Source organism: Rissa tridactyla, chromosome 3 (assembly GCF_028500815.1).
Source record: "Rissa tridactyla isolate bRisTri1 chromosome 3, bRisTri1.patW.cur.20221130, whole genome shotgun sequence".
Lineage (NCBI taxonomy): Eukaryota > Metazoa > Chordata > Aves > Charadriiformes > Laridae > Rissa > Rissa tridactyla.
Window position 1 is genome coordinate 8,536,758 of NC_071468.1, and position 23,306 is coordinate 8,560,063.

Sequence of the window (23,306 nt, forward strand, 5' to 3'; positions counted from 1 at the left end):
CTGGACACGAGCTGGCAATGCGTGCTCGCAGGCCAGGCGGCCAACTGCGTCCCGGGCTGCATCAAAAGCAGCGCGGCCAGCAGTGCGAGGGAGGTGATTCTGCTCCTCTGCTCCGCTCTGGTGAGACCCCACCTGCAGTACTGCATCCAGCTCTGGGGCCCTTAGCACAGGAAAGACAGGGACCTGTTGGAGTAGGTCCAGAGGAGGGCCACAAAAATGATGAGGGGGCCTGGAGCACCTCTGCTATGAGGACAGGCTGAGAGAGTTGGGGTTGTTTAGCCTGGAGAAGAGAAGGCTGCGGGGAAACTTTATTGTGGCCTTTCAGTACTTAAAGGGGCCTTATAAGAAAGACGCTGGCAAACTTTTTAGCAGGGTCTGTTGCGATAGGACAAGGGGTAATGGCTTTAAACTAAAAGAGGGAAGATTTAGACTAGATAGAAGGAAATTTTTACGAAGAGGGTGGTGAAACACTGGAACAGGTTGCCCAGAGAGGCGGTAGATGCCCTGGAAACATTCAAGATCAGGTTGGACGATGCCCTGAGCAACTTGATCCAGCTGAAGATGTCCTCGCTCATTGCAGTGGGGGGCTGAACCAGATGGCCTTCAAAGGTCCCTTACAACCCAAATGATTCTGTGAACACTGGGTCCTGTAACCTTGCCCCCCAGGCAGCAGCGGTGTCCCCATCTTCTCGGTGTGGGGCTCTGCAGGAAGGGGAGGCTGGGAGGAAAGGAGCCGTTCCTCAGAACGTGCAAGCGCAGCCCTAAAACACCTTCCTGGAGATAAATCCAGCCCTGCGCAAAGTTGTCCATCCGTGGAAAACGGAAAGACAAGCTCTACCGCTAAGCAGCAGCGATTGCACCTTTCCGACCTGCCGGCTCGGCCCGCTGGGCTTTGCGGGGCAGGAGCGAAACCCCGGAGCTCAGAGCAGCGTCCCCCGGTGCTGCCCCGTCCCGCCCTGCGCCCAGCGCGGCCCCGCGGGCGGGAGGCGGACCGCGGCCGTGCCGGGGCGGGGCGGCAGCGCTCTGGAGGCGCCGAAGCGCGGCGGAGCGGAGCCGGTGCCGGTGGCGGTGGCGGGCGATGGGCGGCGGGCGATGGGCGCTGCTCTGGGCGCTGTTGGCGGCCCTGCGCCCGCCCCGCGGCGGGGCCGGTGAGTCCGCGGGGAGCCGCCGGGCGGGGGGGAGCCCTGGGTGTCCCCGGGCAGGGCTGCTCGCGTGCCGGTGGGGGCGGCGGGGGTCCGGCGAGGGGTGTTTGACCGGGGCGCTTTTATCTGCAGATGCTGCTTCGTTTCGCCCTGCCGGCGGCTGGGGCGTCGCATGGGCACCTCGGTACCCCCGCACTCCTCCGCCGCTCGCCGGGCCTGCAGACCTCAGCAAAGCTTCGGTCCTGGGGGGAAGCTCGGCAGCGATTTCGCTGCGGGTTTCTGGCGGCAGGGACATCTCTGCCAGCCTCAGGGAGAGCGTGTTTTGCTGTCCTGGGACACATCTCTGCCCCTCCAGCCTGGTCGCGTTGGCAGCACTTTGCTGTTCCATGCGCCCCTGCTTCCTTGGGGGCATCACGGCAGGCAGGGACCAAAAGCTGTGACAGATCAGCGGGTCTGGGGTTTATCCCGTTAGCCGTGAGCCAGCTGCGTGCTTGGTGGTGGGACAAATTGCTGTGAAAAACTGCAGTTGGTGGCACAGGGGTGTGCTTTCTGGTGCTGTCGGTCTGCTGGCTTTTCAGCTCCACGTGTTTAGTTACCTGCAAAAAGAAATGCAAAGAGGCAAAAAAAGTAGTTTTTGGACTTAAAGCGTGCCATTGTCGGGGCTGCCTAATGCTTGGTCACAGGCTGCTAGCTGCTGGGGGTTTACAGCCCGTGCTCGGGGTGCTGGGGGGTCGTGGAGTCGGAGTCGGTGTGCAGACGGGGTTTAGCAGGGAAGGCAGGAATGCGAGTGTTGGCTTTGGGCAGGGTGGAGTTAAAAGCTTGGCTCTCTAACAGCAGGAATCTGCAGTGGATTTAATGAGGAATCCTGGACTGGTTTATACCAAAGGTGTTTGAACACTGAGAGTGTCTTTGGCAGTCAGGTGTGGCCCCAGGGGAAACTCACTTCTGACAAGCTCGCAGGGGATGGGGAGGTAGGAAACCCCACAGGCGGAGATTCAGGGGCTCTTGATCCCTCCTCATGTCACGCTCCTGCCCTGTCAGCGTGAAGATAACGCTCAACAAGTGCCTGAGCAGAAAACTGTTGTCAGCAGGTGAATTACTTCCAGTAATGGGAAATCCAGGGCTAGGGATGTAGGGAGCTTTTTGGCAGACCTGGGTGTTTTCTAATACCTTCCTCCCTGGGACTGCAGCAGAATGACTTGCTGTTACAGCCGTGGGGTGTGCAACTCCCTGCGTTTTGTTTTCATCCATCATGAAGTATCCTGCCTCTAAGAGCAGGCAGATTTTCTTGCTAAATCTCCATTCTCCGTGGACAGTAGTGGAGAAAGGCATGTGGGACCTGCTGGGACTTTGCTAGCGCTTTAGTTTTGTTTTGATCCCGGGCGTTTCAAGAGAGCAGCGCTGTGCTGCAAGTGGATTTATTTCCACGCCAGCTTTTTCCTCAGGCCAAGCTGCGGTTAGTGAGGGGAGCTGCTCCAGTGTGGCAGGCACCCACGCGTGCCTGCCCGGCTCTAGCGTGGGCTTTTAGAGCCAGCCTAAGCAAATCGCTCTGGACACAGGTAAGGGGTGTCCTGCCACACACAGCAAATCCCTTCGAAGACACCGTGAAGATATCCGCATCCCAAACAGCTGGGGACGGAAGGGGTACCCAACAGGTAGCGCTAGATATGAAAAAATTCCTGTTGTCACGTGAGTCAGAGAGGAAAGTATTTCATTCCTCGGCCAGCAAACACCTCTCTCCGCTTAATCGGTACAGAAAAGGAGGCTAAGATCACCTTTGCTCTTTGCCTTTAAACTTGAAGCAGCCTTGGGGAGCAGAAATCATCCCAGAGCGGGCAGAGTGCCGGCACTTGTCCGTATCCTCCCCAGTCAGGGGTCCCCGCCAGGGAAGCTGCTCTGGCCAGAGCAGGAAAGCTTCCAAACGGAGCATGAAAACAGCTGTTTGAGGTCGGATTGTGCCAGGCATCGAGTGGCTCCAGCCTGGGTAACCTCTGGGAAGAGCAGGGGAGGGGAAGGGATTTGGTGTCGCTCTGTTTGTTTGCATTTGACAAATCTTTTTGGAGCTGCCTGGCTGTTGGAGCGCTGGTGACCCGGTCCGCAAGTAAATGGCACTCGGCTGCATTTTGCAGCGGTCACGTGGCTTTTGTTTGTGTTGGGATGGGAAAGCTTAGGAAGCAGGTTGGAAAAGCTTAGGGTCTTTTTTTTTTTTTTTTTTTTTTTCTAAAAGGGAAACCCATTGTTTTGTGGGAGAGCCAGGGAGAGCCTTGCGCTTTCCTCTGCACCACCAGACCGGGGGAAACTTAAAAACCCTTCTCAAATTTCTGTCTAGAAGTAGCATTTCTGGAGGCTTAAAAATAGTGAGCAATTTAGCAAAGGAGTATATCCAGCCTCAAAATGAGGTTGTGTTTCTTGGCTCTCAGGAAAGAGCACTAGGCTCGCGCTCCATTCCTCACAATAGTAATGACGTAGCTTTAAAAACTTGTCGTTTGACGCTTGAGGACTAAGAACTGCCTCAAAACAAACTCAGCTGAACTCCGGTTAAATAAAAAGGTTGTGCTTTCTACCTGTGGTATTACCTTTTAAATTGTCTGGCACAACGCCTTTGCTTGCTGAAAGCAGCAAGGGAGATTTACCACTCTACGTGGGATTTCTGTACGCCCACGGAAGCCTCAGGAAGCTCAGAAACAGCCTAGTGAAAGCATCTACTTGTGGTATATTTTCTAGATCTTATCTTTTCAAAATATACAGGTTTTTTTGGGAGGAACTGCTTTATATGGAGCTGCTCTTCATCTTGTTTGTGGCTGGGGTGGGAAGTGCTGGGAGGGTGAGGGGGAATGCCGTTACAGGACTGGTATGTTAAGTGATTTGGGGGGGGGGGCATGAAGCCCTCAGAAAGAGCTGGTAAATAGTCTTCCCTTGGGAAAAATGTCTGGGAAAAGACCCTGGGACAAGAACACTAAACAGTAGCCGGCTCCTACACATCGTCTGAAGGCATTTCTTCATCTGTCTGCAGCTGTTTTCCCGAGAAAAGCGGCTCAGTGGAGGCACTTAACTTAGCAAGAGGGTTTGTGGTTGACTCAGAGAGCATCTCCCTCTTTCAGAGCAGCTCACCCTGTCCTGGAATGGGAGCAGCGTCACCAACAAAGAGCCTAAAATCAGAGAAATCCCCGCCGAGGACTCTTTCTCTGGCCCAGCTGAAAATGCTTGAGATGAGGCTCCCAAAAGGGGTTTACTGGAGTAAAGTCCCAAATTCCTCCTGCCCGGAGATCCTTATATATTCCAGTCCCAGGAGCGCAATGCAGCAGAAATAGCTCCTGCCTCTCCCCTGACGAAACAGAAGCAGCAGAGTGCTTTCTTTAGCCCAGGCTGCTCCAGTTTGTTTTAAAAAAAATTTTTTTTGGCGGTGCTGGTTGTACATATTCTGTCTTGGGGCAGCCCCCTGCTCCATGTTTCCTCCTTGGGGCTCTTGCGAGAGGTGTCAGAGATTTTTGAATTTTTGGAGCATCTGCCAATGAACTGCCTGTAATTATTAATGGAAGCTATGGGGCTGTGCAGGATGTTGTTGTAAGAGGGCACTTGCTGGCTGGTGATAGCAAAACCAAGGTCTTCTCTTGCAGGTGATGCTGACCGAAATCGAGATCCAAGGCTGTACCTGTTGGCAGAGTCCCGCCGCCCCGGGCAAAGCGTGGCCACTGTTGGCCATTGGCCTCACCAGAACACAGAGCAGCCCAGGGAGGTGCCCTCAGCCAGTTCTCTAGGAAAGATTAAGTTTAACCCCACAGTGCGACACATCATGATTAACGAGCACAAGGATGTCACATTTAATTGCTCCATCAAAGTACCTCAGCTGCTGCTCAGGCCGGACACCCCTGGCATTTCCTTGTGGAAGGATGGGAGGGAGCTGGACGTGCTGGACCGCATTGCCACCAGCCACTTTGAGATCTCTGACGAGGAGGAGGTGGCAATGACCTCCACCTTCAGGTAACTGGTGCCATCTTTCCTGGAGGGATTCCCTGAACATTGGCTCCCAGGGAAAGATAGGAGGTCAGATGGCTAGCAGGAGCTTGGGACTGGGACAACAACAGGCAGATGCTCCCTAGCCCCTAAAGCCTGGTTTTGCAAGCCCAGCTTCTGCTTGGCGTGTGTTATGGGGTGGGTGGTACTGATGATTGAAACTCACCCCCAGGCTGGCAGTTTTGCCATGTCCTCCTGTGGGAGCGCTGTGCGGGGCAAGGCTCCCTTCCAAAGCCCTGACATAAGTCTCCGTTCTCTCTGGCAGCATCCTTGCAGCCCAGCGCTCGGATAATGGCACCTACGTCTGCAAACTCAGCATCTCTGGCATGGAGGTGGTGTCAGATCCGATCTTGGTGCAGCTGGAAGGTGAGATGGAGGAGGGGTAGGGTGGATGTGCTGGAGACATGGGGCGTTGCGTCCTGGCTGAGTGAGAGCCCTGGGGACCGTGACCTGGGACCTGTGAGCTGTTCTCCAGAAATGGGGAGGCCTGGATGGAAAGGGGCTTGTTGCCAGAGCTGGGCATAGCCCCTGGTAGGAAGTTTGGGGTTGTTGATAGGGCTGTGTTGCCAAGCTCTCTGAATCTGGAGTGCTGTGTCCATCTCTGGAGCCCTCAGCACAAGAAGGACATGGACCTGTTGGAGCGGGTCCAGAGGAGGGCCACGAAGATGATGCGAGGGCTGGAGCACCTCTGCTACGAGGACAGGCTGAGAGAGTTGGGGTTGTTCAGCCTGGAGAAGAAAAGGCTCCGGGGAGACCTTATAGCGGCCTTCCAGTACCTGGAGGGGGCCTACAAGAAAGCTGGGGAGGGGCTGTTTGCAAGGGCATGTAGCGATAGGACGAGGGGCAATGGCTTTAAACTAGAGCAGGGCAGGTTTAGATTAGACATTTGGAAGAAGTTCTTTACAGTGAGGGTGGTGAGGCACTGGCCCAGGTTGCCCAGAGAGGCGGTGGAGGCCCCATCCCTGGAGACATTCAAGGCCAGGGTTGATGAGGCTCTGAGCAACCTGATCTATTCCCTGCTTACTGCCGGGGGGTTGGACTAGATGACCTTCAAAGGTCCCTTCCAACCCAACACATTCTGTCATTCTATGATTCTATGATTCTATGATCTCTTGCTTCCCTGCTTGTTTCTGTGCAGGGCTCCCGCACTTCATTCGTCAGCCTGAGAAGCTGAATGTCACCAAGAACAGTCCCTTCAATCTCACGTGCCAAGCCGTGGGCCCGCCAGAGCCTGTGGAGATCTACTGGTTTCGCAACAATGTCAAAGTCAATGAGAAGCCCCACATCTCCCCATCAGTCCTGACCGTGCCAGGTGAGCACGGCAGCATCCTTGCCACAGCCAGCTGGGACACCTCTGTGTGGCTACTGGGAAGGGCAGGGTGGGAAGGTGTCTTGTGCCATCTCACAGCCTATCCCCTTGGCCTTGCACCTCCTGTTGGGCAGGGACTGTGGTCCCGTGCACCATCACAAGGTCGTTGCAGCGTGCTTCATTTTTGTGTGGCACTGTGCATTGCTGATTGCTTGGCTGGAAAGCTCAGCACAGATACATTTCCCAGGACATTTGGCATAAAATACAGCTATCAAATTTTATACAGTGGGACACGGGTCCAGCTTTGCAAAAGGGGTACCACAGAGGTACCGGTTTGCAAAAATGAGTCTCAGCCTGTTACTGCTCCGTCCTCAGCACTGGGAGCACAGCTTTGCCCAGCACTGTCTGTGCCGCTTGTTTGGCAGCCCTGGGGACCACTCTGTCAGGGATGATTTGGGGGCAGGAACTCTCATCTGATCCTCTCTGGCTGCTGCTTTAAATTTCTTCCTTGGAGGGGGCAGGACACTCAAACCCCTCTTTCCTAAGCAAGAGGCAGATTTTTCCTCTACTGTGTGGCCATGCCAACAAGTACAGTGCTGCTCTTATGGGCTGTTTTACTGGTAGCCCCCTCTTAATATCTCTGTAAGACCTTGGGTTGGCCCCTGCAGCGAGTCTCCATGCCAGCCTCATGGAGCACAGGGAGAAAAATCCTTCATGTATCATAAAACCCATCATGGTTTTGATGCAGAGGCAAAAAAAAAGAGGGGTTTCTTGATTTGCTCATGAGAAGGCCGCTAGCTAATTAGCAACCAAACTATAACTGACTCGTCTTGGCATCCAAAGGCAGGCTTTAAAAGGCAGTGAAAGCTGGAAGAAGTGACTCATTCCTCTTGGATGTTCTTGCATCCGGCTGGCAGACGCTGGGTTGGGTCATTTGAGCAGTCCCCCTCCTGGCCTAGGAGTGCTGTCGCACTGAGAGGCGCTTCTGCTGGTGCGAGCAAATGCTCGGCGTGTCCAGTGCGCCGTGGTGAGCCCTTGGCCTTGCAGCAGCAGCAAGCAATGCGCCCAGGAGGTGCCCTGCACCTCCAGTAGAGTCCTTTGCATGAGGTGAAAGTCCTGAGCACTGTTGCTCCCCAGGGTGGTCTTGCACTAGCCATGCCAACGCCCCAGGGGAAGCAAGCAGCCATCCTCACTCGGGTATTTCCAGTGGCCCCCAAAAGCAGTCATTCTCCATTAGCATCTGGGAGATTTGAGCAATCCTCGAAAAGCAATAGGTCATCTGATTCGAGCTGTGGTGGTGGGCTCTTCTGCTTTCTGCCTCGTCTTTTTTGAACGCCCAACAAGTGCTTACTCAGGAGGTTGTGCAACGGTGCCATGGAAACGTGCGGTCCTGCCCGCTGTGCCGTGTCTCGCACTGACAGCACGCTCGTGCTCACAGCGTGGAAAGGGGGTGGTGAGCTGGATGGCAGGGGTCACCCCCGGGCAGTCAAGTGAAGAAATGCCACGAAGGGAAGCGACAAGTTCGAAATAAAAGGTCTTCTGTGTTGCTGGGGAAAAAAAAATAATAAAGCAACAATGCCAGAAAGGAAGCCGCAAGGGTTTTCTGTGAGCAGCAGGTAGAGAATTGGTGGGATTTGGGCATTTTGTGCGGGTCCGGTGAACAGGTCCTTGTTTTTCCCCTTGCAGGTCTTAATGAAGCGGCGCTGTTCAGTTGCGAGGCTCACAACAGTAAAGGGCTGACAGCGTCCAGCCCGGGGCAGGTCAATGTGAAAGGTAAGAGGAAACGTGATACTCACTTTTATCTGTTGGCTACATGTGTCCAAGCAGGAGATTTCCTGGTCTCCGCACTTCCAAGCACTCACTTGTGCTGTGAGTTGAAGGAGATGTTTTTAGGACTCCCGTAATTATTTTTCCTTGGTTTAAACCCATATGTAAAATCAAGCGGGATGCACATAGTAGCACGGTCACCCAATGCAGTTCTGTCATCCCAGTATCGCTGCTGTGGGAGGACACACCAACAAAGCACATTTGAAAGCAGAACTGTCAGCCCCAGTGCAGGTTTTGGAAGGGCTGTGTCACTCTTTTCCTTCCTTCACAACCAGGGTGGTGTTCACAATTTTCCACAGGAAATGGTGAAAATTCTCGACATTCCTGACGGGAGCCACTCCGGCAATGTGTGGAAGGTGTTCCCCAAAATACGTCATTAGAAGCGATGACATATTTCACAACGCAGAGTGCTGTTTCAGCTCACAAATATAGAACATGGTCAAAATAGTCCTGCAAATGACTTTTTTCTGCTTCCTTGTCCAGTGGTCTGAAACATCCCGCAATACACAGCTAGAGGATGCCGCTGCGGCTGTAGCCAGGGCAGTACCTGGGGTTCACACACAGTCGGACTGAGCCCCCGGAGCTGCCAGGGGGAAGCCAGCCGTGCCGCGTTTATACTTAGGCCTCCAGCTGACTGCCCTTGGCTTTTCCCTGCAGGAATACCATCCGCACCTGACAGCGTGCGTGTCCTCAACAGAACAGGTCATGGTATCGTGATATCCTGGGTGCCAGGCTTTGATGCATTCTCTGCCTTGAACAGCTGCAGCGTCCAGGTAAACATCCATAACCCCCCTTTGCCCCTGCAACGTCCCTCACACAGACACTCCAAGGCAGGTGGAAATCTGTGTTGTTTGGCGTGAACCACCCGGATTTGACCAGGGTGTTGGTTTGGACAAATTGAGTTGGACTTTGGGGAGTCCCTGGGGAGGGACTCTTTATCAGGGAGTGTAATGATAGGACACGGGGTAACGGCCTCAAGTTGAGAGAGGGTAGATTTAGATTGGGTATCAGGAAAAAATTCTTTCCTGTGAGGGTGGTGAGGCACTGGAACAGGTTGCCCAGGGAAGCTGTGGCTGCCCCATCCCTGGAGGTGTTCAAGGCCAGGCTGGATGGGGCTTTGAGCAGCCTGGTCTAGTGGGAGGTGTCCCTGCCCAGGGCAGGGGGGTTGGAACTGGATGATCTTTAAGGTCCCTTCCAACCTGAACCATTCTGTGATTCTGTGATTCTGTGACTTTCCCAGCAGCATTGAAGGGGGAAGCTGGCGTGCTGTCCCACCCGCACCCTATGGTCCAGGTGGCTGGGGAATTGGTGAGGCATGATGTTGAGGAGTCCAAGTTGAGCAGTGAGCAGAGTCCCCAGATTTTGGGACCTGGGGCAGCTGGTGCACCACCAAGGTGGACAGGAGGCTTGGAAGGAGGTGCTGGAGACCAACTTGGCGGTGTCTGCTCACGAAAAGCAGCTTTGCTCTGACCACTGCAAGAGGGAGTAGTCAGTGGCAGGGGTCCCACAGAGAGAATGACGTAGGGAGCATGAAGCAGGCTTTTGTCCTGGGAGTGGGGTGGTTGAGTGGGGGCAGAAACAAGGGGTGATGAGAGCAGGTGAGCCACCTGCCTGGAAGACTCCATCCGGGCTCGTGCCTGTGAAGTGTGCGGGAACAAACTGTGAGAATCTTTCCCCTCGGGCGAGACAGTCAGGTTGTCATCATGAGGCTTCATGGAGAGATGCCCAGAACCGCTCCAAGTAGCTCTTTGGGAGACTTTGTGAGCTTTGAGTTGCTGCAGGTGCACCCTTGTCTCTACTTTTACCTCCTGGTCAAACACTTCCGAACCAAGCAGTCTTCCTGCTGGGGTTTGGAGGTGGAGGTTTCTCGCGGCTCTCCGCTCCTTGCAAACACTGGGAAGGAGCTGAGGGATTGCCTGTCTCCTGGACAAGTCAAGGAGTGCCATCTCCATGGGTACAGCCCTGCAAGTAGTTTCCAACTGCTCTTTCTGTTTGATGTTGCTGGGTTACACAGTTCAAGCCCGTTGCTTGCTCTCTTGTGGGTATGTTTTTTTTACTGGCTAATCTATACTCCAGCTGAGATAACGTGTGGAGAGAGGCAATGTTTGAAGCCAGGTAAAAGTGAAAGGAGTTACAGGGAGGAAAGGTACCAGAGCTAATATTAGCGACGTGTCCACTGCTGCCTTCCAGCTGGAGCTGGGGAAGTGGGGTGGAGAGCCAAGGAATTTCCTATGACTTAACGTTCACAGTCTGTCATTAGGAAATAGCCTTTCAAACTGGAAAACAAGACAGGACTTCTGGCAAAAACACAGCTGTGACTAAGCCTTTTTTCTCCTGTCCCCTTTGATAACCCCCTCGCTTGAGTAGCGTGGCCCACCGACCAAGTGACTCATTTCTGAGCACACTGGTGCTTAAAAGGGAAGCCATTGCTGTCATACCTGGCAAGTTCAAGCTGTTTAAATTTGCAAAAAGCCTGATTTTTTAGAAATACATAAGTCTGGTGGATTCACCCCAGAAGACAAGTTGAGGATCAAGATAGCTGAGCTGGGCTCGATGCTCAGGAGAACAGCCAGTCCCAGTGGCGCTTTCAGAAGCGGCTTGCCTGTTCATCTGATTGCTGCTCACCTCCCTCAAAGCATCTAGCAACGGCTCGGGGATCTTCTCAGTTTTATGAGGTTGAGGGCTATTCTCTTTCATTTTTGCTGGTGTTGATGCTGAGACCATCCTGAGCACCCTGAGCTACCCAGAGGGTACGGTTGTTCCTCAAGCAGAAGGGCAGCTCTCCTGCCACCCCCAAATCACTCATGGAGGCTTTTGAGAGGACTGTATGACTTTCTGATTGTGGTTCATGCTGAAACATGTCCTGTGGGTTGTCTTCCGAGTTATCTGTCTTGCTTGTGCTGGCAACCCTCGTTCTTGCTCTTGCCTCTTTCCTCTCCCTGTCCCGGCCCAGGCCACTCATGGTGTTTCCCATGAAATGAGATGCTTTCCGGAGAGCTGCAAGGGCTGTGTGGGCAGCTACGTGGGCGCTTAACAGCCATCCCATTGGGAAGAGAGCAATTTCTTTTTGTGTGAAATATGTGACTTGTTTTTAGGACGTTGAATTCGTCCATGCTACTAAATGTAATGATGGAGTCTGACGAAGTCTGTGATTAGTTCTGCAACATCTGATGGCGAAAAGTCCTGCAGTCTAACGATGTGTTGCATGAAAAAGGACTTCCCTTTATTTATTTGGGACTTGCTGCCTGGAAATGTTATTGGGTGCTTCTTTTGCTCCGTGCCACAAGAAACAGCAAATCATCCCTCCCTCTTCCTTTCTGCAGTGATGGCGATTTCACATGTCTCTGCCCTGTTCCCACCGCAACTCTTTCTCTGCATGCACTGGAGTCCTCGTCCTTGGCCCCATGAAGGGCCTGCCGTCAGCTTTCTGCTTGGCAGAGACGAGCCACCGTGCAGGAACAAGGTCCTGCAAGTGTTTGGATGGGGGGCAGGGCTCTGGATCCTGTTTACAGACATAAAATTCCTGCCATGCATCTCACCCTGCAGGTTGTTGCTGACTAATCCCTGTTTGTGGACTGATTTTTCAATTAAGGTCAAGGAAGCCGTTCCACGAAGCAACGTCTCACTTCTGCTCTTCAACACCTCAGTGCCTCCCCACGTGTATCACATCCAGCAGCTGGGGCCCATGGCGGACTATAACATCCGCGTTTCCTGCAGAAATGAAGTCGGCTGGTCGGCGTTTAGCCCCTGGATAATTGCCAGCACCACTGAGGAAGGTAGGAAATGAGTAGCAAAGACTGAAAAGGGATTCCCTGCCTCGGCCTTGCGGCTGTGCGTTGTGCAGGACTCTCTGGATGAGACGCTTGTCTAGAGCCATGGTTGCTTACGGGGTGGGACATCTTGACTCTGTTAATTGGGGAAAGGAAATTTACCCATGGGTGGTCACCTGCTGGAAATATTAAAGACTGTAGGAAATACTGTGTGCTTTCTGGTTGAGCTGCAGCTCATTTTCTATCAGCCTGCCGTGTCCCTGCACCCGTCCACCTGGCTCCCCTCACCTTATTTCTCTTTGATTCCTGCAGCTCCGACCACCCCACCGCTGAATGTCACAGTGTCATTCAATGAATCCAGCTCCTCCCTGGAGATCCGATGGGTGAAGCCCCCCCTGGGGAGAATCCATGGAGAACTGCAGGGCTATCACATCTGGTACAGGTGGCAGAACTCCAAGGGGTTGGTAAGTCACCAGGGGGTGGGGAAGCATGGCTAAAGCCTAAAAAAATCCCAGCAGGCATCAAGCAGGGATGTCCAGTTTGGTCTTGGTGCTTCCGTATATTCTTTCTGAGCTTGTTTGTCTACTGTCTTGTGCTTTCATCGGGGCTTTTTTAATACAAGTGGTCTCTCTCATGTGTGTTTACATAACTCTCAGTAATGCCCTAAGTCATTAATATTGGGATGAAGCAGTTCTGCTTGAAGGAGACAAGAGGTTTGCTGCCACGGCTCCTGTTCTCTAAAATAGAAGTGAGATGCTCTTCCTGGTGGTGACAATCTTTGGTGTGGCCTTTGGAGTGGCAGTCGAGGTTTGGCAGCATCTCTTGGTACTTTCAGCAGTGGAGTCAATCGTAAGATATTTGGGAGAATTTGTTCCCTGGGTTTTGAATTGTTCCTTACTCTGATGGGATTTATTCCGTGCATGAACTCATCTGCAAACCCATGGCACCAGAGTTTCGTAGCTCAAGGAACATTTTGGGATGGGGGGCCTGTCCGTGAGCGTATGAAGTCATCTGGCATAACCTTGCTTGCCTTTCCCAGGATTTGGGAAGTAACGTTCAGGAATGTGCTAGGGTAAGGTTGGCCTGACCTCTCGGGCAGTCCTGGCTCATCTCAGCTACTGGGCAAAAGAGCATCCTGTCCGGGTTCTGCCAGTGGTCGGGGAACCTCTGGATAATTGCACAGATGTATCCAGCTGTTGCCTCTGCGCTGTGGTTTGGTCTTCCTCTGTCCCAGGCTGAAAGCACAGAGAGGCACTGGTGGCCTGAACCCGGTGTGGAAAAAGTGACTCACACCCTATTTTTTGTAGGATGCTGCATTTTCTGTTCTCGTTTTGCGCCTCTGAAAAAGAGCATGTATAGATCCAGACTGAATGAACTCAGGGAAACAATATTATGGTCTTGTGACTAGCATTGGGAAAAAAAAAACCTGCTGACACATTTGTTGTCTCTCAAGCAGGAAGCAAAAAACAGGACTTGCCCTTTAAGCCCTGTGAGACTATGTTTTTTTGTTGTTGTTTTTTATTAATTTCCCCTGTCAAATGCTTATGGGGTGAAATTTCTGCTCTGGTGCCTGGTCAATAACTGTTCTCATTAACGCTGGCTTTCAGGAGGCTCAAAAAACCCATCAAGCTCAGGAGGGAGGTAGCCGTGCAAGGGACCTTGGCTCTTTGCAGACTGAAGGAAGCAGTTGCGTTTGCTGCTGATACATTTTGTCAGCCTCCAGGTTTTATGGAAGGCAAAAACGTGTGTCAGAGCCAGCCGAGGGCAGGGGCCAGCATGTCTTTTTATAAGGGCTCTTGCAGAATTAAGAGGCACGGGAACGGCTGGAGCCTGTGCCGTAACCTTTCTGCAGAGCACCGTGGGCTGATGTGGTGCCCCGTTCTCCCGTGCCACCGCCAAGGGTCTCCTGAGCCGAGGGACAGACAGTCTGAAGCACAAGAGCAACGCGCAGCGTGCTTGCTGTCAAGTGGAGCTCTGATTTCTCAGAAATAAAGTTTCTGAGTTTTGGGCCTTCACAGGCTAAATATGAAATGCCCCAGAATAACCATTGGTTTAACAACCAGTAAAGGTGTGTGCATGGGGGGTGTCCTGTATTTCTGTGTCAGCAGGGCCACCTGCAGGCCTTTTCTTTCTCCACAACCAGCTTTAAAACGATTTTAAAAACTTCAAAAAAGTTATTTTATTTTATTCTTAAACCAGCAGCTCTTGTTTGAGCCAAGGCTGCCAGAGCTGGGACGTGAAGAAATTCCTCAACTACCGCAAGACTCATAAAAAAACCATTAACTTTGGCAGTTCTGTCCTGCCAGAACGGCTGTCTGCTTTGCCAGCGTGCTCATGCTGTCCACAGTCTGTTTGATAGCAGCTGGGCTCTGTCCTCAGATGACACAGCAGAGCCGCGTGCGATATGAAAGGATCCCAGGGCGTTTTTAGGCTGGCGGTAGGGAAAGGATCTCATGTGCGTTTCTGCCGAAGGATGCCGTGAACGTGAGGTAGAGGAAAGCAGGAGTGCGGGAACAGAGGCGGCAGCAGGTATCAGCTCACGCTGCTGCCTGATGGCACAGACACGCTCCTGGGGCCGGGGTGTGCTTCACATCCATTTCTGTGGCTTTTTTATGACTGTGAACAGAAACCGGTTCCCTCTGTGCAGCTCCGATTTCCTCCTCCTTGCTCACCGATCCCCCTCGGCTGCTGCTCTTTCTCGGCTGTGTGACGTTCAGCCAGGGTAGGGAGCTGGGCTCTGCCGGCCGCAGCAGCCCACCAGATATTTTGGATGCCACTGGGCAGCTGTTTTGCACTGGGGGTTGGCGGAGAGCAGCAGCAGCACTTTCTCAGATGAAGAAGACCGGGAAACAACAGGGAATTTGCAGGGAAAGACTCACTGGTGTTTTTACCAAGGAAAAAGGTGCATGGGGCATGCTGACTCCTGCCTTGTTACCAGGCAAGGAAGCATGCCCTTAAAACTGGAAATATTATTAGCTTGACACAAAACCACAGCTGGAAAATATCTGCCCTAAGATCTGCTTTCTGCGGCAGGGCACTTGAACAACCAAACCATGAGCGCTGTAGCTGAAAGCGAACAGAGCTGCTCTGTGGAGGAGCAGTGGTGGCAAGTGCCGAGGCTTTGCGGCTGCCGAGGCTTGTGGGGCTGCCTGGCACGAGCCACAGGCATCCCTGGCCGGCAGCAAAGAGGGGTGCGAGCCTCCGCTGGCTAAGCCGATCGCAACGAAGGCTGGGGATGAAAATGCACGTTACCTGTAGTGCATGAAATGCCTTTCCCCCTTCCTTGTGAGATTGCTTTCCTGCCTTTTTTCTGGCTCAGGCTGCTGGTCCGACTGCTGTTGACAAGCAAAGAGCGGCGGCAGCATGAGGTTTGAGTGGGAAGCACTGCTCAGCCCCTTTCCAGATCCCATCTGGCTCTTGCAGGCAGGGCTATTATTCTCTGTAAATAGCTTGATGCTGCATTTCCTCTGGGCTTGTGAAAGCAAAGCAATGCAGAAGTTTGACAAGGGGACAATTCTCAATAAATCTTCAGGTTTCCGCCCCGCTGTAGGGATGGGCCGCCGTCTCTCCCAGCCCAAGCTTTTCTTCCCTTCCTTTCTCCAGCAGAACGTCTCCGCCGAAGCCTGGCAGAACGCCAGCGTGGCCGTCCTTCCTGTGGTGGCCACCAATGCCACCTGCTCCGTCCGTGTGGCTGCCGTCACCAAGGGGGGAGTGGGACCTTTCAGCAGCCCCGTGGAGGTCTTCATCCCTGGCAGCGGTAAGGAGACGCGTGTCTCCGCCCATGCGGCATTCACGCAGGGGAGGATGACGGGGAAGTGCGCAGGCTGTGCTTTCCTTGCCCAGCCAAGGCCATTTGGTATCCCTCCATCCTCCTTCAGATGCTTTCCCTGTCGGCCGGGCTATCAGCCAAGAATCTGGGACCTTTGGTGTGCTTTGGTAGCCAGGAGAGACCTGCTCTCGGCATGCAACCTTGGTCCTCATGCCCTCTTCTCCCACGTAACCCTTTGGGCTTTACTGGGTTTGGCTTCAGGCCTTGGGAAATCCTTCCCCAGTCCCTGGGTGCTGCAGGCTGACTCTTTCACTGGCTTCATTAATGGGATATTTTCTTAGGGTTAATAACCTCAGCCCCCTCTTCGACTCCAGCCTCCGGGAATGCGGACTCCTTTATCGTAGCCCTGGGCTTTATCTGTGGGACAATTGCCGTCGGGCTGATCCTCTGCTTGACTGTGGTCATCCAGAAAAGATGCGTGGAAACAAAATATGGGTAAGCCGAAGGTAAAACAGTTTGTAGAGGTGCCCTGAGCTGGGCAGGTGGCAGGTGTGTGGGGCACAGGCAGGCAGGGTGGGTGGCCAGCAGCCCACACTGGACGTGGGTGGAAGACTTCTGCCTCTAGTACTGACATCGTTCCCACAAATGGCATTTTTTTTATGCCCATGGTGAGGGACTGAGTGTATTTTTACTGCAGCGATGGTAATTCCCCTTCCTTCTTTAGCCCAGTAGTTCACCTTTCACTCATTATTCCTATTTTTAAAGGGAAGTAAACTTGTGCAACTTGGTGTGGGAGGGTGGCTTTGGCATTTTGTCACAGAGGTGAGAGAGCAGAGATGTATAATATCCTGTTTCCTGTGGCCTAGAGAAACATCTTCTGCCTCATGACCCGCCAAATCTGTCTGTGTCCGATGGCTAAGTGTGGCACCAGCCCCGCCGGGCAGAGAAACTGCCACTGGGCTGCATAAGTGGTGTTTTAATGATGTGGACAAAGGACCGTTTTCTGCTACAATAAGCCAATGCTGCTCACTCATCCTTGTGACTTTCTAAGTGGCATTTAACTGCCCTTTGCTACTGTTTTTGTTCAACAATTGTGGTGCGAGCTGCTTTTCTTTTAAGCGCTACCACTTGGGTGTCTGTTGCCAAACTGGAAACGTGATATAATTAACTCCTTTGGACAAGCATCATTTCAGCAAGGGAGTTTATTGAGCTGGTGAAGGAATCCCACCTACTCTGATCTCCCATGGCATCACCCCCATCCCGGTTTGGAAACTGGTAGTATGTAAGGATGCCTTTCCTAGCTGGTGGAGCATTGTCACTCTTCCCTTGCGATGCTAGCTCCCTGGGAGCTCTTGAGTGTCCACTGTGGTTTTGTTTCCCGAAGCTGGACATGGTCCTATACCAGAGGGGTTGCATAGCATCTCCCAGCAGCATGGCCATCACCACTGTTTCGGGGCCATGGTGTGAAGCTCCCTTTGGTTTCTTTTTGGCTAAAGGATAGGGGTTGCACATGCCAACAGAGAGCTGGAGTTGTGCATCAGGCAAGAGAAGAGACCACTTTAGGACGTGGTAGATCTGGGCACCATAATTCTACCGGTACAGGCTGCACTCTGAGTAGGAAATGAGTATCCCATTTCCTCCCCCCAAAAAACCTCTGTGAATCACTCCTTGACAGATCAGCCTTGTTTATCAAGTGACTGTTTTGCTCGGACGTTGTAAGCAATGGCACTGATCCAGTAAGAGGGAAATGAAAAAGATTAGGGTGAACGTGCATTTCCTCCTTCACTACCGATACCCCTAGTGGCACCGTGGTCGCCCGCCCCTGCAGCGGCAGTTCCTTCAGCGGAGGAGAAGCAGCTCCATGTGGCCCAGCATGGTCTGTTTCTGTCCCTCCAGGAATGCTTTCAGCAGGAACAACTCAGAGCTGGCAGTGAACTATACGGCCAAGAAGTCCTACTGCCGGAGAGCTGTAGAACTTACACGTAAGTATACATTTTATCCCTCTGCAAGGAGGTTGATGGGGTTATCACAGCAGTGATATGTCTGCAGGTTGGAGGTGACCTGAGCTTCTGTTCCCCTCTCCCACAGTCGGTAGCCTGGGCGTCAGCAGCGAGCTCCAGCAGAAGCTGCAGGATGTTGTTGTGGACAGAAACGCCCTCAGCCTGGGGAAGGTGCTAGGAGAGGGTGAGTGCTGGGGCTGGAGAGCTGGGGATGGACGTAAGGGATAGGGGCTGCCACTGTTGCATCATCCCCCAGCTCCAGGCCCAGGGTATGTGGGGGAGATGGTGGGTCAGGATGACCAAGTGCTAGGACCCCTGGGTCCATGTTCTCCTTCTGCCACTGATGAGATGCAAGCCTCCCCCTCATAGACATTTGGGGTTGAGGTCTCCATCTTAGAGCATTTCAGATCTTCAGTGACATACGGGTGCACTGAAAGGTGGTGCTCTGGGCTGTGGGTAAAGTGCTTGCTTCTTTCCCGTGGTGCAGGGGAGTTTGGGTCAGTGATGGAGGGGCATCTCAGCCAGCCCGAAGGCATCCCACAGAAGGTGGCTGTGAAGACCATGAAGCGTAAGTCATCAACCTGGCCTCGCAGAACTTGATGCTGTTTGTCCCGGTGGGTGCCAGCGCTCCTGTTACCCATCTCAGGTGGTGCTCTCTCTGCATCCTGGCACCATTTTGTGGGAACGCTGGCCGCTCTGCCACAGCTCCTGGTGCCAGTCAGGAAAGGGCATTCGTGTCAGACAGCTAAGAACGGCAGAGACATCCTTGGTCCCTTCCCCCTGGCCCATGCAGGAGCTGTGCTGTGAAGGGACATGGCAGGAGTGATTTGGGGTGTTAAAGCTCTCGGGGTTTTAAACCTCCTCCTTTTTCTCTGCTTCCCAGTGGATAACTTTTCCCAAAGGGAGATAGAAGAGTTCCTCAGTGAAGCAGCATGCATGAAGGACTTTGACCATCCCAATGTCATCAAGCTCCTAGGTATGGGCTGTCACTCCCCGCCCTCCAGCTGGGATTTGGACAGAGGAGCCGGACTGGGGACTGCACAGGTCCCCCACAGATGTCTGCGGTGGGAGTGTGGTGCGTTTGCCCACGGGGCTGTGCAACCTCTTGGTGTTTTCCAGGCGTGTGCATCGAGCTGAGCTCCCAGCAGGTCCCCAAGCCCATGGTGATTCTCCCGTTCATGAAATACGGTGACCTGCACAGCTTCCTGCTTCGCTCACGGCTGGAGATGGCCCCCCAGGTAACAAACGCAGGGAACAGAGGGCCCTCCGTCTGCGAGGAGCAAGGTGGGACTGTGCCTCTACTGGGGACAAACCTGCCTTTGTTTTTCGAGAACATCAAGGGGAGTTGATTGTAGTCCCGCTTCCTGCCTTTGTAAGGTGGCAGCAATGGGATCCAGCTCCACAAAAGCCTGTGGAATTCTTGCCTTCCCTTCTCCAGGCTGATCAAGCCCAACCATCTCAGCTTTTCCTTGTACACTATCTCCTCTAGCCTCATCTTAGCGGTCTCCTCTGGGCTTGCTCCAACGTGGCTCCTACTGAGGAGCCCCAGATGGGACTCAGCATCCAAATGTGGCCCCCTGAGTGCCAAATTAAGGGGAAGAGTAGCTTCTCGCAACCTGCTGGCTGCACTCTTGCTAATGCAGCCTGCTCTAGGTTGGCCTTTGTTGGCACAAAGGCACGCTGCTGGACCATGGTCAGCTTGCTCGACACCTGAGTCCTTTTCTGCAGAGCTGTTTTCTAGCCAAAAATATGTGACCTGAAGGAAAGGCAAGAAGGAAGGAGTGTCTAGTTGCAGACTGCACGCCAGAGGTGTGGAAGGAGGAGGTGGGGGTGCGAAGGGTTGTCCACTGCTACAGCAAACCACAGCGAGACAATGCTTGGTGTTCTTTCTAAAATAACTGCCCCCGCATCTGCAGCTTCTGCGGGCTTGTGAATCAGTACATTTTACGGTCTGAGGCTGTTAGCCCAATGTGGATGAGAGAGCCCGTGGTGGCTGCTGCTGTGGGCTTCTTGTATTCTCTGAGGCTAGTGAGACCACTAGGACGTCAGCTGGCAGCCCTGGACGAGGGAAGCCTTTCAGGTCAAGCTAAATATGCTTCCCAAAGGTATTGCACTGTCTAACCTGCACCTTCCCTTCCCAGTTTGTGCCCCTGCAGATGCTGGTGAAGTTCATGGTCGATATCGCGCTGGGGATGGAGTATCTGAGCAGTCGGCACTTTCTCCACCGGGATTTGGCGGCTCGAAACTGCATGTGAGTGTGTTTTCCTCTGTTTCGTCCTGGATAGATGAACAGCAGGGCAAGCCCTGTGGTTTTACAGCACAATTTGTCTTCCTTCAGTAAAACCTCCTGCTGTCTTGAGAGACATGGGAAAAGAGCTCAGCCTCAGGTTTCTGCTTCAGAATTTGGCACGACAAACTTTTCTGTCTTGTCATCCCTGTTTCCGCCTGGCAGGTTACGAGATGACATGACGGTGTGCGTGGCAGACTTCGGTTTGTCAAAGAAGATTTACAGCGGCGATTACTACCGTCAGGGCCGAATAGCAAAAATGCCAGTGAAGTGGATTGCCATTGAGTCCCTGGCTGACCGCGTCTACACCACCAAGAGCGATGTGGTAGGTCCACGTGGCTGGGTAGCCAGGTGGCAGGAGGAGAGAGTTGGGGACCGATCGCGGGGTTGAGTGGTCGGCCCTCGCTGCACTCTGTTATGGCTGGTCTTGTACCCTGAAGTGCAAAGCCAGAGGAGAGGGAAGCTGTCAGTAACAGGACGCGCTGACCTTTTGCTGCCTGCCCAGTGTCCTGGAGTAGGTTTATTGAGTGGGCCGCTTGCCTCTTCTATGGCACTGCTGATTATTTCCAATTTTGGGGAGGGCAGGGCTGGAGCGACAACTCTTAGCATTGTGTGAGGGCCCACTGGACACTGGGCAGTGACCTTTCCCCATGAAAAGACTCATTCATTCCTCCTGGAAATGTCCTTTCAGTGTGCTTTCCCTTTGTCCTCGCAGTGGGCATTTGGCGTTACCATGTGGGAGATAGCAACCAGAGGGATGACGCCCTACCCAGGAGTGCAGAACCACGAGATCTACGAGTACCTCTTCCACGGGCAGCGCCTGAAAAAGCCCGAGGGCTGCTTGGATGAGCTGTGAGTATTGTGACCCTGGCTCCGAGCTCTAGCACAGCCCTTCTGCTCTCTGTCTGCCTGCAAACCGCCTGCGCGTCGCTTGCCCTTAGCTGAGGTGGTGTCTGGGGGGTGCTGCGCTTTGTGGCTCTCGCTTGCTCGTGTCCTCTCTTTAAGGACACGACGACGGCTGGGGCTGTGGATTTAGGCGCTGAGCGCTGAATGTGGCTGAAAGCCTGCAAAGCTGTGCATCACGGTGCAATTAAAGACCACGCCGGTCTCCCACCCTGCTCCCACCTAGCTGCAAACCTGCTTCTCCAAGTGGAGTAAGACAGGTCTGTTCCAGAGAGGGAGTCACCTTCAGACTCACCCCCTCCATTTCTCCCACAGCCTCCAGAAACAACAGTTATTAAAGACTGATTTAAAAAAAAAAAGAAATGGCAAGGATTTAACCTTTTCTTCCTTTTTTCTTCCTTATGGGGTTGACAGGGAGCTTACAGGAACGCACGTGCGGGTTTGCTCTCAAAGGAAAGCTGGCCAGGCTAATGGAATGGGTCAAATTTTAAACGAAAGTGTCACATAAACAAAAACTTCAAAGCCTTTAATGTTTGTGTAATCTCCAGAGTTTTCACGTGCCTGGTAAAAGCCAAATCCCGGGGCAGCCTATCACCCGGGGAGGAAAAAAGCGTCTTCTTAACTCCAGGCAAACTGGCGCACAGAAATCCCAACGCATGTCCTGTGAGAAAGCGGCGGTTTGCAGGGCTGGCGCAGAGGCCCGATGAGCCGGGCCGTTGGCAGCTGGTGGGAAGTGCCGAGGTCACCCCACTGGGCCTGCGAGGACAGGAGCAGTGCCCTCTGCAGTTTGTGGTGGAGGAATCAGACTTTTTAGTATTTTTATGTATTTATTTATTTATTTATTTATTTTAAGATAGTACGTGTTAGCCTGAAGGTCTTGGCTCGCGAGGCTTTTCTCTGCCCCACAAAATACCCCCTTGTCACTCAGGGCCCCTCAGTGCCTAAAATCTATTCATCTGGAAGGGGAAAATGTGGGACCCTCAAAACAAAACTGCGTTTCTGAGCAGCTCAGCGAGAGTTTTTCTCCTGAGTTTTCTTCCTGAGTTTTTCTCCAGTGCCATTACAGCTCAAAATGTTTAACTCCCCCCGTGGCGAAGAGCTGCGAATACAAAAACAGTTCAACTAGCAAAGCTGCTTGGGGTGGCACAGCATTCCTCCAACACCTGTCCCTGAAGGAAGCAGCAAAGAAACCTTTTATCGGATCCAGCCTGCTAGAGGGCAGAGGAGATGGTGTGTGCCCAGCAGTGATGTGCTTGCTGGGACTTCCCAGTGTGCCCTGACATCCAGCCGGGGTGCAGGCACCTGCGGGAAGGACAAGAGAAGGACTCGGCGTCCTGGGAGCAGAACCGGGATGTTCCCAGGGGGCGATCACAGGGCTGCAGCTGGCTGCCTCTGCCCGACCCTCAGTGAGTGCCAGGCGCTGGAGGAGACTTGGAACAGCAGCTTGGGCTGATCAGTCCCTGACGTTGGGCAAACAGCCTAAGGGGAAAGTTGGTTTTGCTTTGTTTTGTTTTAATGCAGAGCAGCTCAGGGCTTGCCCAGTTTGGAGAGAAGCAGGGAATCAGCCTGGGAACATCCTCCATGATAACCGGGCTCCTCTTTCGATTTCCAGGTATGAAATAATGTCTGCGTGCTGGAGAGCTGACCCAGCCGCCCGCCCAACATTCCCACAGCTGAAGGTCCATCTGGAGAAGCTGCTGGAAAACCTGCCCGCCGTCAGGGGATCCAGGGACGTCATCTACATCAACACCAGCCTGCCCGAGGAGAGCCCGGACTCCACCCAGGATTCAGGCTTCCCCCAAGCGGACTCTGATTTGGACCCCGGGGACGTTGCCGAGCCTTGCTCTCCTGGAGCGGAGGCGGCGCTGGTGGCTGTAGATGTCCACCACAACGAGCGATGGGGGACGAGGTACATCCTGGAGGAGCAGCTTGGCAGTCCTGCAGAGGAGGCCTATGTCCCGCTGCTGCCCGACGGGGCGGCCAGCGAGAGCCCAGCGTGGACCCAGGCCAGCACCTTGCCCGCCGGCAGCTCGCTTGCACCGGGGCTGCCGCGCGCCGATAGCTGTGAAGTGCTGCTGTGAAAGGGGGAGCCTGTGCAGAGTGGGGTGTAAATGGGCTCTGAGAGAAGGACAGAGAGGGTGTATTTTAATAAACAGTCGTCTGTTTTATTTCTTCCTGCATGATTCTCATGGCAGAGTCCGGCCCTTCCCACGAGGTCTTTCCTGGCCTGAAGTCACAGGGATTTGTAGTTAAATGTTGTAACTATTTTTTCTGTATTCGGTATT

At 53.4% G+C, this 23,306-nt stretch overlaps 1 protein-coding gene across 4 annotated transcripts; it reads left to right on the plus strand.

Moving 5' to 3' along the window:
• Nucleotides 1-1,021: 1,021 nt before the first annotated feature.
• On the plus strand, nt 1,022-23,174 carry MERTK (MER proto-oncogene, tyrosine kinase). 4 transcript variants are annotated; one of them, XM_054196914.1, is made up of 19 exons: nt 1,022-1,148; nt 4,760-5,123; nt 5,422-5,522; nt 6,295-6,468; nt 8,152-8,238; nt 8,950-9,065; nt 11,885-12,068; nt 12,375-12,526; nt 15,666-15,819; nt 16,173-16,326; nt 17,728-17,813; nt 17,920-18,015; nt 18,319-18,399; nt 18,715-18,807; nt 18,951-19,069; nt 19,973-20,082; nt 20,284-20,443; nt 20,834-20,970; nt 22,634-23,174. In XM_054196914.1, exons 1-19 carry the CDS (start codon nt 1,079-1,081, stop codon nt 23,100-23,102), a joined length of 2,907 nt encoding a protein of 968 aa, XP_054052889.1. In that variant the 5' UTR covers nt 1,022-1,078; the 3' UTR covers nt 23,103-23,174. The 4 variants fall into 4 exon arrangements, with proteins under 4 accessions (XP_054052889.1, XP_054052892.1, XP_054052891.1 ...); XM_054196917.1 differs by having other exon boundaries at nt 16,206-16,326; XM_054196916.1 differs by having other exon boundaries at nt 15,669-15,819.
• Nucleotides 23,175-23,306: the final 132 nt, after the last annotated feature.

What these genes read in the sequence shown, in the direction of transcription:
- MERTK (XM_054196914.1), top strand. Translation starts at nt 1,079, where the DNA reads ATGGGCGGCGGGCGATGGGCGCTGCTCTGGGCGCTGTTGGCGGCCCTG. An exon ending in GGTCTTCATCCCTGGCAGCG is followed by an intron (nt 15,820 to 16,172) that starts GTAAGGAGACGC and finishes ATATTTTCTTAG; the next exon opens with GGTTAATAACCTCAGCCCCC. An exon ending in GGCTGGAGATGGCCCCCCAG is followed by an intron (nt 19,070 to 19,972) that starts GTAACAAACGCA and finishes TTCCCTTCCCAG; the next exon opens with TTTGTGCCCCTGCAGATGCT.